The 15,737-nt window shown below is 43.7% G+C and overlaps 2 protein-coding genes across 5 annotated transcripts in view; one reads left to right on the top strand and one right to left on the bottom strand.

The window, feature by feature from the left end:
- The window catches only part of LYAR (Ly1 antibody reactive), a 23,491-nt gene extending 10,645 nt beyond the window's left edge, over positions 1-12,846 (bottom strand). Inside the window, exons 1-6 of one of the 3 annotated variants that reach the window (XM_011935434.1) lie at positions 12,713-12,846; positions 9,509-9,562; positions 6,480-6,654; positions 4,634-4,748; positions 2,488-2,595; positions 2,293-2,376 (exon numbers count right to left, since the gene is read on the bottom strand). In XM_011935434.1, the coding sequence (XP_011790824.1) occupies positions 2,293-2,376; positions 2,488-2,595; positions 4,634-4,748; positions 6,480-6,601 (429 nt within the window). In that variant the 5' untranslated portion in view covers positions 6,602-6,654; positions 9,509-9,562; positions 12,713-12,846. Of the gene's footprint in view, positions 1-2,292; positions 2,377-2,487; positions 2,596-4,633; positions 4,749-6,479; positions 6,655-9,508; positions 9,563-12,306 lie in introns of all 3 variants that reach the window. The other 2 variants (XM_011935436.1, XM_011935435.1) reach the window with 2 other exon arrangements.
- A 32-nt stretch (positions 12,847-12,878) lies between these two features.
- The window catches only part of ZBTB49 (zinc finger and BTB domain containing 49), a 30,218-nt gene continuing 27,359 nt past the window's right edge, over positions 12,879-15,737 (top strand). The window contains exon 1 of one of the 2 annotated variants that reach the window (XM_011935432.1): positions 12,879-13,034. The gene's annotated coding sequence lies outside the window, so the exon portion shown is untranslated. The remainder of the gene's footprint in view (positions 13,035-15,737) is intronic. The other variant, XM_011935433.1, reaches the window with a different exon arrangement.

The following is a 15,737-nucleotide window of genomic DNA, read 5'->3' as shown; positions in this document are numbered from 1 at the left end:
CATCTGACAAAGGGCTAATATCCAGAATCTACAAATAACTCAGATTTACAAGAAAAAAACAACCCCATCAAAAAGTGTGCAAAGGATATGAACAGACACTTCTCAAAAGAAGACATTTATGCAGCCAACAGACACATGAAAAAATGCTCATCATCACTGGTCATCAGAAAAATGCAAATCAAAACTACAATGAGATACCATCTCATGCCAGTTAGAACGTTGATCATTAAAATGTCAGGAAACAGCAGATGCTGGAGAGGATGTAGAGAAACAGGAACACTTTTACACTGTTGGTGGGAGTGTAAATTAGTTCAATCATTGTGGAAGACAGTGTGACATTTCCTCAAGGATCTAGAAGTAGAATTACCATTTGACCTAGTGATCCTATTACTGGGTCTATACCCCAAAGGACTATAAATCATGCACTATAAAGACACAAGCACACATATGTTTATTGTGGCACTACTCACAATAGCAAAGACTTGGAACCAACCCAAATGTCCATCAATGATAGACTGGATTAAGAAAATGTGGCACATATACACCATGGAATACTATGCAGCCATAAAAAAGGATGAGTTCATGTCCTTTGCAGGGACACGGATGAAGCTGGAAACCATCATTCTCAGCAAAATATCACAAGGACAGAAAATCAAACATTGCATCTTCTTATTCATTGGTGGGAAGTGAACAATGAGATCACTTGGACACAGGGCAGAGAATATCACACACTGGGGCCTGTCAGGGGGTGAGAAACTGGGGGAGGGATAGTATTAGGAGAAATACCTAATGTAAATGATGAGTTGATTGTGCAGCAAGCCAACATGACACATACATACCTATGTATCAAATCTGCACCTTATGCACATGTACCCTAGAACTTAAAAGTATAATAATAATAATAAAAAAAAAAAGGTGCCACATGAAGGGCAATGTAATGATCAGTTATACGGGTCCAAAGAGCCAACCTGTATATTCTGAAAGAGACAAATGGTAGGTATACTACTAAGATAAATTTTCGTTTTGATGCCCACTTGCTGCCAAAAGTATTCTCTCTACATAAAGTGAATCAACTCCTGATAATTTGACAAGAATGAAGACCAGCGGGGTTCTGACCCCACTGTTTTTTGAAACTGATATTTACACAAAAATAAACAACGTAATCAACAATGTGGCTAAAGGACACCAAACCAAGATTTTCTACACATTTACACAAAAATAAACAAGGTAATCAACAATGTGGCTAAAGGACACCAAACCAAGATTTTCTACATAGATAGTCCACATTTAGGGTCGCTATTAAACCATTTTGACTAACAGGTGGCTGATTTAATTACTCGAAGGGAATTCTCCTTCTAACAGAAGGAAGGCGCTGCATGTAGACTGCTCTTCTACCTTAACTGTAACCTTCAGAGGCTGCTGTGACCCCTCACCCCTTATCCAGAGGAACACCGAGTCACTACGTCCTCACCCTGTTTTATTTTCCTTCATGTACTACCACCTGGGATACTTTAGATTTTTTTGTTCAGGGCCTGGCACAGATCAGGCACTCAGTTAAGTATTAAATAAATGAATGAATATTACCATTCACTTTTTTTAAGATACGGAAACCGAGGCTCAGAGACTAAATAATCTGCGTAAGATCAAACATCAGGCAAACTGCACAGCAGGGATTTGAACCAGGTCTGTCAGAAATCTAAAGCTCCTGTTCTTTCCCATGTATCTATCTCCCTGCCTGATTACTAAGCAAATCATTACATGCTGGCTGGAACCAGTATCAAACACTGGGATGAAACACCTTGCTCTTCACAACAAGAAGTCTCTGCAGTGCATTCAGTTTCTTCCTTTCCATAAGTGAAGGCACCAAGATGCTCTCTAAAAAAGAAGGCTGGGCCAGACACGGTGGCTCATGCCTGTAAGTCCAGCACTTTGGAAGGCCGAAGCAGGCAGGTCACCTGAGGTCAGGAGTTTGAGACAGCCTAGTCAACATGGTGAAACTCTGTCTCTGCTAAAAAAAAATACAAAAAATTAGCAAGGCATGATGGCTCGTGCCTATAGTCCCAGCTACTTGGGAGGCTGAGACCCGAGAGCTGCTTGAACCTGGGAGGTGGAGGTTGCAGTGAGCCACGATCGCGCCATTGCACTGCAGCCTGGGCAACAGAGTGAGACTCTGTCTCAAAAAAATAAAAATAAAAAAGAAGGCTGCCTTGACTTCCAAAAATAAGAAACTCCCATTTCATTATTACTAATCATTTTTGTCACACTGCAAATCTAAAATCAGATCTGACTTACACTGTTGGAAGCTTCAGAAAAGATATTCCACACCTGGTCCAGAATGGATTCATTATGAACTTTTAAACTGTTCTTCATCCAATTCTGTAAGAAACAAAAAGAAAAAGAACTATTGATCCCACTGGGACAGGTACACACAAGCTCAGTCACTGATGGGCCACACAGCGCCCTCCATCCAAGAAAGTCAATTCATACCTGAAATTTCGCCTTTTTCCTGGGAACGTTGTCAAAAGCACTAATTTGCTCCAAAAGTTCTCTCACTTTGGGGCTGACGTTGGGTCTCTTTATTAATTCACTAATTTTCTACAAAAAAAGAAGGAAAAAGAAAAACAATAAACAACCAACATGAGTTTCATGAAAGCCAACTGAAAAAGTCCTTGCCATGGCTAAAGTGTTCACGTTGTAAGCCCAGATTCTGTATTCGTGTCTATGCTTAAAAACATATAGATTAACTTCTATTAACATAGCACTGGAGTCCCAGCCAGAGCAGTTAGGTAAGAAAACAAAATAAAAGGCATCCTAATTGCAAAGGATGAAGTGAAATTATCTCTGTTCACAGATGATGTGGTCTTATATGTCAAAAGTCCTAAAGAGTCAACACAAAAATTGTTAGAACTAATAAACAAATCCAGCAAAGTTGCAGGATACAAAATCCACATTCAAACATCGAGCTGCATTTTATCTAACAACAAGAAACAACCACAAAGAGAAATTAAGAAAACAATTCCATTTGCAAGAGCATCAAAAAGAATAATCAGGAATAAACTTAACCGAAGTGGCAAAAGACTTGTTTACTGAAAACCAAAAAACACTACTGAAAGAAATGAAAGCAGACACAAATAAATGAAAAACATTCTGCACTCATGGACTGGGAGACTTAAAGCTGTTAAGATGTTAATACTACCCAAGCAATCTATAGATTCAATACAATTCCTATCAAAATCCAATGTGCGTATATATACGTTTGCAGAAACAGAAAAATCCATCCTAAAACTCACATGGAATCTCAAGGGACACCAAATAGCCAAAACAATCTCGAAAAGACGAATAAAAATGCAGATCTCATATTTTCTGATTTCAAAACTTATTACAAAGCTGTAAAAAGTTTCTGTAGTTTGCTGACCCCTGCTTCAGAGGATTTCATTGAGTGTGACAACAGCAGAGGTGGAACTCACAGACCCATGCACCTCAACCTTAGGGCCTAGGAATGTCATCTGGTTTTTAGAGAATTACAGAGAGTGCCCAAAAGTGTGGATGCTGGTCACCAGCGCAAACAGGATTTCATTAGCTTCTCAACCTGCTCTTGTAAGTCCTTTGTGAACAGAAATGTCTCCCTAGTAGTATGCTAATTCAGGAAGCTAGCTAATGTCTGAAAAACTCATGTTTCAACTCTATTATCAAATGGAGTGATTATTTTTTATTGGTTTTTAGAAAAACAGAATTTTCACATAGATGACATCTGTCTTTTCATTCTCCCCCCTTCCTTTCTGAATCCTTCCTCTTGCTACCTATTCTGTAAATTATCAGTAGCATTCTGAGAGTTATACTTCCAGAGTGAATTAGGGAGTCAATGCTTCTGCCATTTCTATTGCGCATGTTTTCATACTATTTTAAAGTAGAAAATTCTCTACATTGATGAAAGTATCTTTATTTTGCCAAATTCTAATGACTGGCAGACATGACAGAGTAACATAACATGGCTTCAGTTATAAAATATGCATTATCACTAGAAGCAGGAAGAGATTAGAAGGGTTCCATTCAGTTTTACAGCCAAGGGAAAGCTAATGAAAATTCTAAAACATTTTTTCAAGAAATTAACAAAACATGTAGTTTAAAGGTATAATGCACCACAACTGTTTTAACAGCTAGAAGAATAAAGAATTTTTTCTTCCTTTTTTTTTTGAGACAGAGTCTCACTCTCTCCCTCAGCCTAAAGTGCAGCAGTGCAACTTCAGCTCACCGCAACCTCTACCTCCCGGGTTCAAGCGATTCTCCTGCCTCAGCCTACAGAGTAGCTGGGATTATAGGTGTCTGCCACCACACCTGACTAATTTTTTGTATTTTTAGTAGAGATGGGGTTTCATCATGTTGGCTAGGCTGGTCTTGAACTCCTGACCTTGTGACTTGCCTGCCTCGGCCTCCCAAAGTGCTGGGATTACAGGCATGAGCCACCACGCCCGGCCAAAGAACTCTTTTTCAAGAGGTTTTAGTTCAACCTGTCTATCCTAGGACATGAGGTTTCCAGGGCTTGTCTGCAGGGATGACACATTTAGTCTCTTGGGCTTTCAAAGAAAGCGGAAGCTGTCAAAGGAAGCTACTCAATGAGTTAGAAAGACATTACCTGAATCCATGCCTGCTGTTTAATGTCGCCTTTGTGGGTTTTACCTTCATAGCCTTTGCCACCATACTTCTGATCTTCACTTATGCATTTCACGTGGTTTTTATAGTCATCACCCCTTTAAAGTGATCAAAGGTTCTGCCATTAGACTGATAACCAAGTTGGAGGAGTTAATACCAGCATGCTGCCACTACCTTCTGTAGCCTACACTGTATATTTTCACACGTGTCTACCACACAAGCACCCCATCGATTTTACTTATTATGTTTACAACCTCCTGGTCAGAACCACATCCCCCTTCCTCCAAAGTCTTCAATATAAAACCCATCACCAAACTTTTCCCCCATTTTTATAAACACCTTAAGTTAAATTGATAGGCAGTATTTTTTTTTTTTTAGTTATAAGTGTATATATACTGAATAAACAAGAAAATAGTTCTATGCAATAGGGTCATTTTCTTAAATTACAAAAATCTCAATGACTTCCTGGTAATAGAATGGACAAGCAATAATTAGTTGTAGAATAAATCAAAAACAGATATAAAATGGCAGCATGAGGTTACCAACAGTTCTGGATACCTTAGGGTCCTGGGAAAAAAGAAAACTCAATTTGCTCTCATATAATCTTTGTAAAGCTCCATGGGGTTCTTTAGGGAAATGCTGGGGACAAGGTTCAGGGTAAAGTCCCCTAACGAAAACTCAGATTTAACCTACTTTATGTATCAAGCTTCCTCCTAGGATTAGGTCTGAACCGAGGTTAGCAGTTCCCAAAAAATCACTGTTCTAGAATGAATTAAAACAGAGTTTTAACCAGTACCATCTAAACGCCTCAGAGGACACTAGGGCAGATGCAGGCGAAGCTAGCTTCTCGCTTGGACCTTCTGAGGCTAAAGGGGAATCAACATGAAATTCAAGAGGGCAGCCCTCTACAAATGACCTACCTGAAGAAATAGTGTCTAAGGCAGGATCTGTCCTGTCCCTCCCGGCTAACTCCTCACATTCACAGAGCCTTCCTCAATGGAAGTGTCTCCTGACACTTGGGGGCCAGGAAGAGCCTCACTTCCACCAGCACCTCTGATTTTCCAGGGAGGACACAGTTTCCTCTGCTACCAGTCGTCTCCCCGATCATGAGCTCTTAAATTCACTTTCTGGTTTGTAAGTCCATCTCTTCACTGTGATGGGCACACGATACCCGAGGTCTAACGGAACTGGCTCGAAAACCCTGGAGCCATCTTCCACGCAGTGGGTTCCCTGGGTCTGGTAACAGTGGCAATGCAATAGCAACCAGTGTCACCAACTGAGTGAATGCTCTCATCATCATAATTCTCCTTCCCCTAGTCTTCTCTTTAACATTTTCTCAAAAAGCAAATTGTTTAGAAAAGCACATTTTTCCCCCTGGAGATGGAGTCTTGCTCTGTCACCCAGGCTGGAGTGCAGTGGCAAAATCTCGGCTCACCGCAACCTCTGCCTCCCAGGTTCAAGTGATTCTCCTGCCTCAGCCTCCCAAGTAGCTGGGATTATAGGTGCACACTACCATGCCTGGCTAATTTTTGTATTTTTAGTAGAGATGGGGTTTCACCATGTTGGCCATGCTGGTCTTGAACTCCTGACCTCATGATCCGCCTACCTTGGCCTCCCAAAGTGCTGGCATTACAGGTGTGAGCCACTGCACCCAGCCTAGTAAAGCACATTTTAAAGCATCACACCTGTTACAATCAATGGACCATACCAGTTTTTAGTCTTAATTTCATTCCTCACATTTGCCACTATTTTTCCAAGCTTTGTGGGGCCAACGCTTCCAAAAGTGATCTGGATTTACTATGGATTTACATGAATTCTGTGAAGCTTACCAGAAATCTTTACCACAGTCAATGCAAGAAAGGCATTCACAGTTTCTGCAAACAGACACATGCTTTTCCACTTGTATTTTCTTCACTGATTCACCACATGCATTGCATGTAAAAAACACCATTTTGAGGTAAATGGCTAAATATTCTCTATCCAAGACAGGTTTTAAGTCTTGTCCTAAGGAATAAAAGATAATATCATTATAAACTGAAACTTCTCATTTCATAAATGTCTCATGCAGCTAACTTTTCAACCACAATTTCACATGAAAATAACAGAGTCAAAGTTGATTAGCAAGCTACATAAAATTCCACCATTCATATAAGTAAAACTGACATGAACAATGAGAATGGCTGAGATTTATCGTGTCCTTACCATGTGCCAGGCACTATTCTGGAGGCTTTACATGTATTCACTTATTCAATCCCCACAGTAACCCTTTGAGGGAAGGACTATTATTGTTCAGAATTTATATGAGGTAACTGAGACACAGAAATTACATAACTTGCCCAAGGATGCAGTTAACAGAACCAGGATTTAAACCTGGCAGATTGGCTCTCGAGATGAAGAGCTTTGAGGGTGTTAAATCTTACTTTCTGTAATACCTTAAACTCTCTGTATATGAAACTTACAGAAGGCATTGCAATTTAGGTGTACACTACAAACTATTTCAGGTCCTCAAATATACTAAGAACATAGCAAGAGGAAAACTGAGTGAAGTTTAGAAAGTGAAGAAGAGGCAATTCTACAGGCACAATTTCTATGGCACTAAAAGCATTCATATCAATATTACTATATATCCACAAAGGTTAAAATGAGGACATGTGCCTCAGCTGTAATAGATAGGGGCCCCCTTCATGTGGCAGCTTGTTGGACAAGTCAGAAAGAAATGGAACCATGTCCAGGTGTCCCAACTGCTGGGTGCTGAATTACTGGAGTTCACGAACCCAGGTGTCCTGAGCACTGCCCCAATAAGAAGTATGTCTGCACACATACATAAACGTCATTTTAAAATTTCACAGAAATGCTACTGTACTGAAGAAAACACAACTTCATTTAAAAGTGTTAGAGAAGTCACAGTAATTTTCCACACTTACATAATTTTTTAATCACTAGATTTTAAAACAGCATTGTTGTTTTACATTGTAAGTTTTACAGCAAAAATACTGAGAACTGTTTAACTCAGAGCTTTCTTTCTTATTATGAAAATAAAGGTGAGGGTCAAGTAAACCGATGCAATTTACTTCAGGGTAGGACTTCATCCAACAAGCTTACAGTACAAATGATCTACCCTTGGTATGCAGAGAATTCCCATGCATGAAATCACTGTTGCTCCTCCACCAGCAGGTTCTGAATCACCGCTGGTGAGGCCACACCCAAGCAGCGACCAGGGTTATTCATGTCCATTCAGCCTTGAATGGAAATGTACATCCTGGCTGCATTTCCAGGGTTTACAAAGGCCCAGCTGGTCTCTTGTGGAGGCCTCTTGCCCCGTGGGACACTATCAGACACCAGCTCAGCGTCTATGCTACATACAAACCACAGACCCCCGACTCTGGGGTCCCAGGCCCCATTCCTCAGCTCACTATCAGTGTATGTTAGTAAGCGGACGGCATGTGGTCAGCTACAACCTAGCACCAAATCCTCAGGAAAGAAAACATGACTCCTCTGGATGTGCTGCAGCAACTGTCAGCTTCTCATCTGGTTACTGTAAAGATGTGTGATACTGTCAAGCTCCTGGGAGCTGCAATCACGTTTCCCACCACCCAGCTTACCATTCTAAAAAAGGCAGAGGGATGATCAACATGTCAGGCAACAAGAGCAGCTATCCTGCCTGACAAGGAAGAACAAAGGCTGGAACAAGAGCCAACATCACATTCTCAAAGAGCGTGGGGTGCACTTTGGTGGAAGAGCAGGAATAACTTATTACTCACCAAGAAATAGATTGTCATCACAGGCACAAGGTGAAAGCAGCTGTGATATGCCAAATTATCTGCCGAAAAACTTTCAAGCACTTTCCTAATAAGATACAACAATGAAAAACAGTCCCTGAAACTTAGATATGGCTTAGAGCTTGCCAACATCTGAGGACAATTCTATTTTTTGATGGAGTGGGAGATGGGAGGAAGAAAGGTTTTGACAAGGCTTAAGATTCAATTGAGAGATTCCTGTCGCGGCAGGTCAGGAATTAAAGGCCTAGGAAGGAAGCTGGAAACAAAATATATGGACTGAAAGAAGCAGTGAAAGCAGTGATGTTGACAAAAAGATACTCAAGAGTAACTGTGCAAAACATTCTATCTCTCTGGAGATTGGCTACACACCACAGTGTAATTAAGTATCAATTCAGAAGATGATTAGAATCTGATTACACGTCCAGCTACAAAATAACGGTCACGTCATTTTCATTTGGTCTTTACTTGTTTAAGGCAGAATGGGTAGATTGCACAGGAAGTCAGAACTCCGTCCCTTCCTACCTTCCTCTGGATTTTTACACTAGCCATGAAATGGGAACAGCTGTGTCCACTTGCTTGACTAATGAGCTAATATCTGTAAGGAGCTCACCTCTCCCTTATTCAGAGCCTGAGGACAGCCCAGCACCTTGATTACACCTCAAACCCAACCTAGCCCCAGGTGGTAATACCTGTAAATTATGCCATAAACACTTGCTTGGGCTTCAAGGAAAAACTCAAAACCATCAAAAGCTTCCGTCAGCCTAACTGTAGAGCAGACAGGGTGTCCCAGGTCTTAGTGCAGGCTTAATATTCATAAGTGTAAATGCTACAAACTTACAAAAAGCCTTCATGTGGAAATTCAGTCCCTCTAACAGAAGACAGCGAACATTGCCTAAAACAAAACAGTAAATGCTACAAACTTACAAAAAGCCTTCATGTGGAAATTCAGTCCCTCTAACAGAAGACAGCGAACATTGCCTAAAACAAAACAGTAAATGCTACAAACTTACAAAAAGCCTCCCTCTAATAGAAGATGGCAAACATTGTCTAAAACAAAAAAGCAAATGCTACAAACTTACAAAAAGCCTTCATGTGGAAATTCAGTCCCTCTAATGGAAGACAGCAAACATTGCCTAAAACAAAAAAGTAAAACGGTATTACTCAAATTCCACAAGACTAGATAAGCATGAAGGACATTTAATTAAACTTTTAAATAATGTTTTGGCAAGTTTGGAACATTTATGCTTCTGAAATTATGAAAGCTTAAAACTGCATTAAGACTTTGAGGACACCCAGTTGGCCAGGCTCTCATGTGACAGATTTCAACATTTAGCCCTAAGTGTGAAAAGATGGCAGTTTTTTTTTTTTCCTTTATGGGGCTGGATCTAAATAGAGTCCTTTTTTCCTTCCCTGGCTCCCCACCTCCCTCTGCCCAATGTCCAGTCCCAGTGCAGCCAGAGAGATTCTGCATGCTTTCCTTCTGGCCATATGGGCATGTTAAAAGAGAAAGGCAAGCAGAAGGCAGTGTTCTTGGACTGGTTGAGAGCATACTTCCGTTCTTGCCCAGTCACTTTAACTTAATTCGGCAGACATTTCCTGAACGCTGACGCTATACTATCCACCCAGATACACCTGGGCCCTCACGCACGTCCTCTGCGTGTGCTTCTGGCTGCGTCTTCGTCTGTCTGTCTGGTCAGTTTACTGAGCTCTCATCACATGCCATCCACATGAAAAAGATGATGGGGTCTGCACCATGGAACACATGATCATTAGCTCTCTACGAAGCCGTGTCCCATTTATGAACACAACTGCACCCAACACAACTAAGACTGGTTTGATCATGCTACCTCCATCTGGAGAGAAAACCCAAGGCTCAGGAAGGTAAGTGAACTGCCCGAAGTCACAGTAAGTGGCAGAGGTAGCCTGAAAGACCAGGCAACAAGCCCAGGCTCCCATCCTGCCTCCATCTTGACCTGCCATGTCCTAGCCATTTGCTTGGTGGTTACTCAGCACCTAGGACCTTGAGGTCCTCATCCAAAGAGAAAAAAAATTAAAGGCTCTACAAGATGGCTTTCCATGTAAAAATATTAGAACCCTAAGTCTTAATTATAAAGCCTGTGTGCACTGGGCAAGGAGACCACCCATTCACAGGAGAGGCTGTCAGGTGCTGGACAGCTAAGCTAGTTGACTGGCAGCAGCCAGTGGTCAGTAAGCGGCTGGGAACTTGTTAGTCATCTCTTAACAAGATGGTTGCCAGGTTTTGTTGGACAGGGCCCTGGCTCAGGGGTAGAGGATCTGAGCTGGAGCCTACATCTGCTAATGCCAAAAAAGTCATTAAAAACTAAATGACTTTAAGGTTCCTTAACTTCCCAGAATCTGTTTATCTGTAAAATGGATCTAATACCTAACTCAAAGCATTGGGTGGAAAGTTAAATAAGACATCAGATATGAAAGCTTCATCCCTGCCTAACTGTAGAAAGGTTTTTCTGTGACCTACTAATTTGCACATCAATGCTATTACACCCAGCCCCCTCCTAAACTCATGCTCCTTTAAATATGACCATCAACCCACCCATTTATCTTCATAAATTCACTCTAACCTTCTCTGGCTCCTTACCCCATGAGTGCCTACTCTACCAAGTTCCCTGATAACATGCCCTTAGGTTTGGTTCTGAGATTGGAATGATTTTTTTTAACCTTCCTCCCTCTATATTTTTTTGTTACTTGTTATTGGTTTTTTTTTTTTTTTTGAGATGGAGTCTCGCTCTGTTGCCCAGGCTGGAGTACATTGGTGCGATCTTGGCTCACTGCAAGCTCCGCCTCCCAGGTTCAAGCAATTCTCTGGCCTCAGCCTCCCCAGTAGCTGGGATTACAGGCACACGCCACCACGCCCGGCTAATTTTTGTATTTTTAGTAGAGACGGGATTTCACCATGTTGACCAGGCTGGTCGTGAACTCCTGACCTCAGGTGATCCACCCTCCTCGGCCTCCCAAAGTGCTGGGATTACAGGCATGGGCCACCGCACTTGGCCCTGACTATTCTTAAAATATTCTTGCATGCACATACAGACACTGACCTACACATCATTACCACCACTACCACTGAAACAGCCCACCTGAGGGGCCTGGCTGGCAACCCCAGGACATCCCTCACTGAACCCTGTGACCCTGAGCATGCCACTGCCTCTTTAAACTTCAGTTTCTCTCATCTGTGAAACAAGAAGTCAGGCCAACTTGACAAGACTCAAGCCCCTTCCACGGGTAGCATTCTGAGAAACCATGGGTATGGTGAGCATTCTGAGAAACCATGGGTATGGTGCAAGAGAAGGACAGACAAACATACTCTGTCCACCATCCTGCCTGTGCCTTTGTGTGTGGGGCTGACAAGGTTTACAATGGGTAACATTCACAAGGAGAGAATCTCTCCCTTGTTCCTTGCAAAAGCCCTGGGAAGTAGGTGCACCTATTTCCACTAAACAGATGAGCAAACTGAGGCACAGAAGCCATGTCTCTCCGCCTCCCACCCCACCCACTACATCACCAGCACTGTTTTAAACACCATCCCTTCACTCGGGAAACTGTCATGTGTCAGGCACTATGCTAGACCCTGGGAGCCTGGGGCACAGTGTGAAGAAGTCCCAAGTGGCCCCCCTCTGCTAGAAATCAGGGTTGCAAATACACACCCCACCTCATTCCTCTCCTTCGCTCCTCAGAGGCAGGTGCTGCAGATAATCCTAACATTTATGGAGCACTCAAGCGCTCTCACAGGAGGTCAACACATTTCTACGCATGTAATCCTCATCACAGTCCTCCGAGTTAGGTTCTATATGTTATGACAGATGAGGAAACTGAGGCGCAAAGAGGTTAAAAAACTTACACCAGGTCATCCCACATCCAGGTAGTGGCAACCCAGATTCACACGCAGTAGTTATTCTGGTCCTAAGTACGTGCTTTGGGCCCCTACATCCTAAGACCTCCTCCTTAGGGAGTGGACGCCCAAGGCTAGAGAAGAGCCCTGTCCCCAACATGCAGCAAGCCCGTGACCAACCGTCCTGGTTTGGCCAGGCCTGAGGGGGTTCCCAGGACGCGGGACTTTAAGTTTTAAAACTATAACGAGTTGGTCATCCTAAGTTCAGGACTCCTGCCACTTCCCCAGAGCAGGAGTGAGATCTGAATGGAACTCCTTCCTCCATGCGTAACCCAGAGGGGCTGACGGTGTCCCTCCCGTACTCACTCTCTGAGCCCCAGCCTTCTAGGTCGGACCTCTGGGCCACCGCCCCCACCTCTCAGCCAGCGCCCGCCAACGGTTTCAACCGGCCGCGGAGAGCACGTGGACTCGCCGCCGCCGGCCCAGCGCAGCAGCTACCTGCCTCTTTGGATTCGCGGTGCAGAACTCACTGCTGAGCCACCCAGCGCGCCTGCGCACCGCGGCCACACAACCCGGCCCCCAGCGGAAGTGACACCATCGGAAGCAGGAGGGCGGTTCCGGCAAGCCAAGGGGGCGTTGTCGGGATGGTTCAGCGGCCGGCGGGTCCCTGCGAGCGCCTCTGAGGGCAGCTGCTACAGGTGAAGAGTAGGCGGCGGGGCAGAGAGCGGCTTCCGAGGGTAAGGTGGCCGACCTTGCGAAGGCATGCGGGGCTGGCGCTGGTGGGAATGGCCCGGAAGGGAAGGGAGGCCGCGCGCCCGAAGGTGGCCCAGAAGGGCATGGACCCGCTGCCGTTCCTTCCGCATCTCAGGGGCACTCGAGGATACCCGGGGAGTTGGCGGCTCCTGCGAGAGTCAGCGAGCATCTGCTCTGTGCCTGGCATCACAGGGGACGCGAACTGAGACCAAGAAGGCCAGGTTCCGGGCCTGGGAGCCGGGCCTTCTCCCTGGTGCAGCTCCCTCGGCCTGGAAACCCCACCCGCGTCCTCTCATCTTCAGGCTTTGCCCGCTGGAAGCCAGCCCGGGCCGCCTCCGTTCCGCGCTGCCCATCTCGGCCCCTGTTGCCTTCCATCCACGCTGTAGTTGAGAGTAGCGCTTAAGACAGCAGAGCCCACAGCTTAGCTCAGTCTGATTACGCTGTGGCCTCTCTGCGCCTCAGCCCCGCATCTGTAAAGCGGGTATCATAGCGGCACCTGCATCGCTGGACCCTTGTAGTATTTCATGAGTTGGTGCATGTAAATCGCTTAGACTAGTGGCTGCCACTTAGTAAGTGCTCAATAAACGTTAGCTATTGCTCCGCCCTTAAAATAATTCTGGTACAGTGCGATGATACTTGTTTTTCCCGCTAGACTGATGCTTCATGAAGACGTGGATGACCATATCTGATGTGTTTGCCATCGTACCTTCAGTGCCTAGCGCATAATGGGCACTGTAAAGTTAAGTGAATGATGGAAAACTGAGACACAGAGCCTGTGGAGGGCAGGGAACACATCTGTTCCATTTGTCAGCATTCCGTCCTCGCGACAGTCTGTTCACGTATTAGGCACACAGTGTCTGTTTAACTGAATTGGCGTTCCCGGTGTGATAAGAGTCAGCATAAAGCTAAGACAAGACTCCAGGTTTGTTTGCTTTAAGCCAGTGCTTTTATGAGTGGGGTAGAGGTGAGGAGCTACGAGTAAGCCATTTGGAAAGTATGATGATGGTCTGACATCCTTAGGAGCCCTCTAAAGTAAGCTTGATTAAGGTGCGTGAACTGTGGGCCCTTGGAGAAGTAATCTATGAATGGCTCTGCTGAAAAGACATCCACAGATTCTCTCCAGTAGTGTTTGACCTGTTGGTAGAATTGAAAGGCCTTTGCTCTAGGAGTCCTCTCTGCAGGTCGAAATTCCATTCTGGCTGTTTTCTTTAGAAGCATTTCTTCTTTCACATTGATCTAAACTTTTTCTTATTTCTTTTCCCCCCATATTTTCATTTTTTGACGCCGTTCATACCATCTTTCCACCATCACATTCCTCGTATAGATTTGTAGCTTTTAAAACAAGAAAAAACCTCTAAAAGAGATCGGGGGGGCCTCTCCATTTTTATAGATGAAAAACTGAGGCCCAGAGTCTCTTCCATCCAGAAATATGTATTCAGCCCCTACTCTGTCAAAGACACTCTGCTAGGTACCAGAGATACATTGTTCAATAAGACAGATGGAGTCCATGTCTTCACCACAGAAAATTTTTACTGCTTGTCACCAGGTGAGTTAGTCGCAAAGATGGAAGAGAACCTTGTGCTCCTTCTGTCACACTATAACACCTTGTGTAGCACATGTTAGTCCTGAATTGTGCAGTTCCTTAATGCAATGCTTGTCTGTGGGATTACCGGGACAATCAGGCATAGGCAGTAGATTGAAGAGGCAGCTGATTCTGATCAAAGGAAACAGTGGTTATGAATGTGGCTTTGGTGTCAGTTTCCCTGGCTCTGAATCCCACCTCAGTCCCTTACTGCTTACCTATTACTTTTTAGCTGTGTAACCATCTTCTCTGTACATGGTCAGGTTTTCTGTTGCTGTGTAACACACTACCCGCAAATTTAGTGACTTAAAAACTATTTTATCTCATAATTCTGTGGATTGGGTATTCAGGCAGATGTCAGCTAAGAAATTCTTTAATTCTATGTGGTGTCAACTGGGATCACTCAGTGGCATTCAGCTGAAGGAGGGCCCAGCCTAGAGAGGTCAGGATGGCTTTCCTGGGAGACAGACCCTTCTCTGTCTCCATGTGTTCTCTCTAGTTGGGCATCTTACAGGTGGCTCAGGTCTTCCATAGCTACTGTTCCGAAAGATGGGAAGTGGAAGCTGTTAGCTCTTAAGGTGTGGGCCTGGGAAATGATCACAGCTTTGTAAGCACAGAATTAGATTAAGACAGAGCCCTCGTAGGAGAGAAGGAGACCTAGACTCCACTACCCTATGGGAGAATCGTCAGAGAATTTGTGGCCATCTTAAATCTGCCAAATTCCTCATTGTCCTCACCTGTAAAATGTGGATAATAGTAGCACCTATCTTACAGTAAATGAGTTAATAAGTGTAAAGGGCTTAGAACAGTGCCTGGCATCTAGGAAACATAAGTATTTGTCATAATCATTACTATTATTAGGTATGAGATACATTTTTGTTTATAGTTATAATTTACAGAACACATAAGAAATGCAAGATACAGTTTTTTTCCAGACCTTTTTATAACCTTGTTGGGATTTCCAGACCTTTTTATAACCTTATTGGGGTTTCCAGACCTTTTTATAACCTTATTTGGGAGGTACAGGATTGACATCATGAAGTAATTTAGGGAACTATACAAAATGATATGGAATAGTTATCATTATTATTATTTTGAGATGGAG

The sequence above is a fragment of the Colobus angolensis genome, unplaced genomic scaffold (genome assembly GCF_000951035.1).
Source record: "Colobus angolensis palliatus isolate OR3802 unplaced genomic scaffold, Cang.pa_1.0 Scaffold143, whole genome shotgun sequence".
NCBI classification, from domain to species: domain Eukaryota; kingdom Metazoa; phylum Chordata; class Mammalia; order Primates; family Cercopithecidae; genus Colobus; species Colobus angolensis.
Note: the sequence above shows the minus strand (reverse complement) of the source record. Positions and strands in the feature narration are given on the sequence as shown.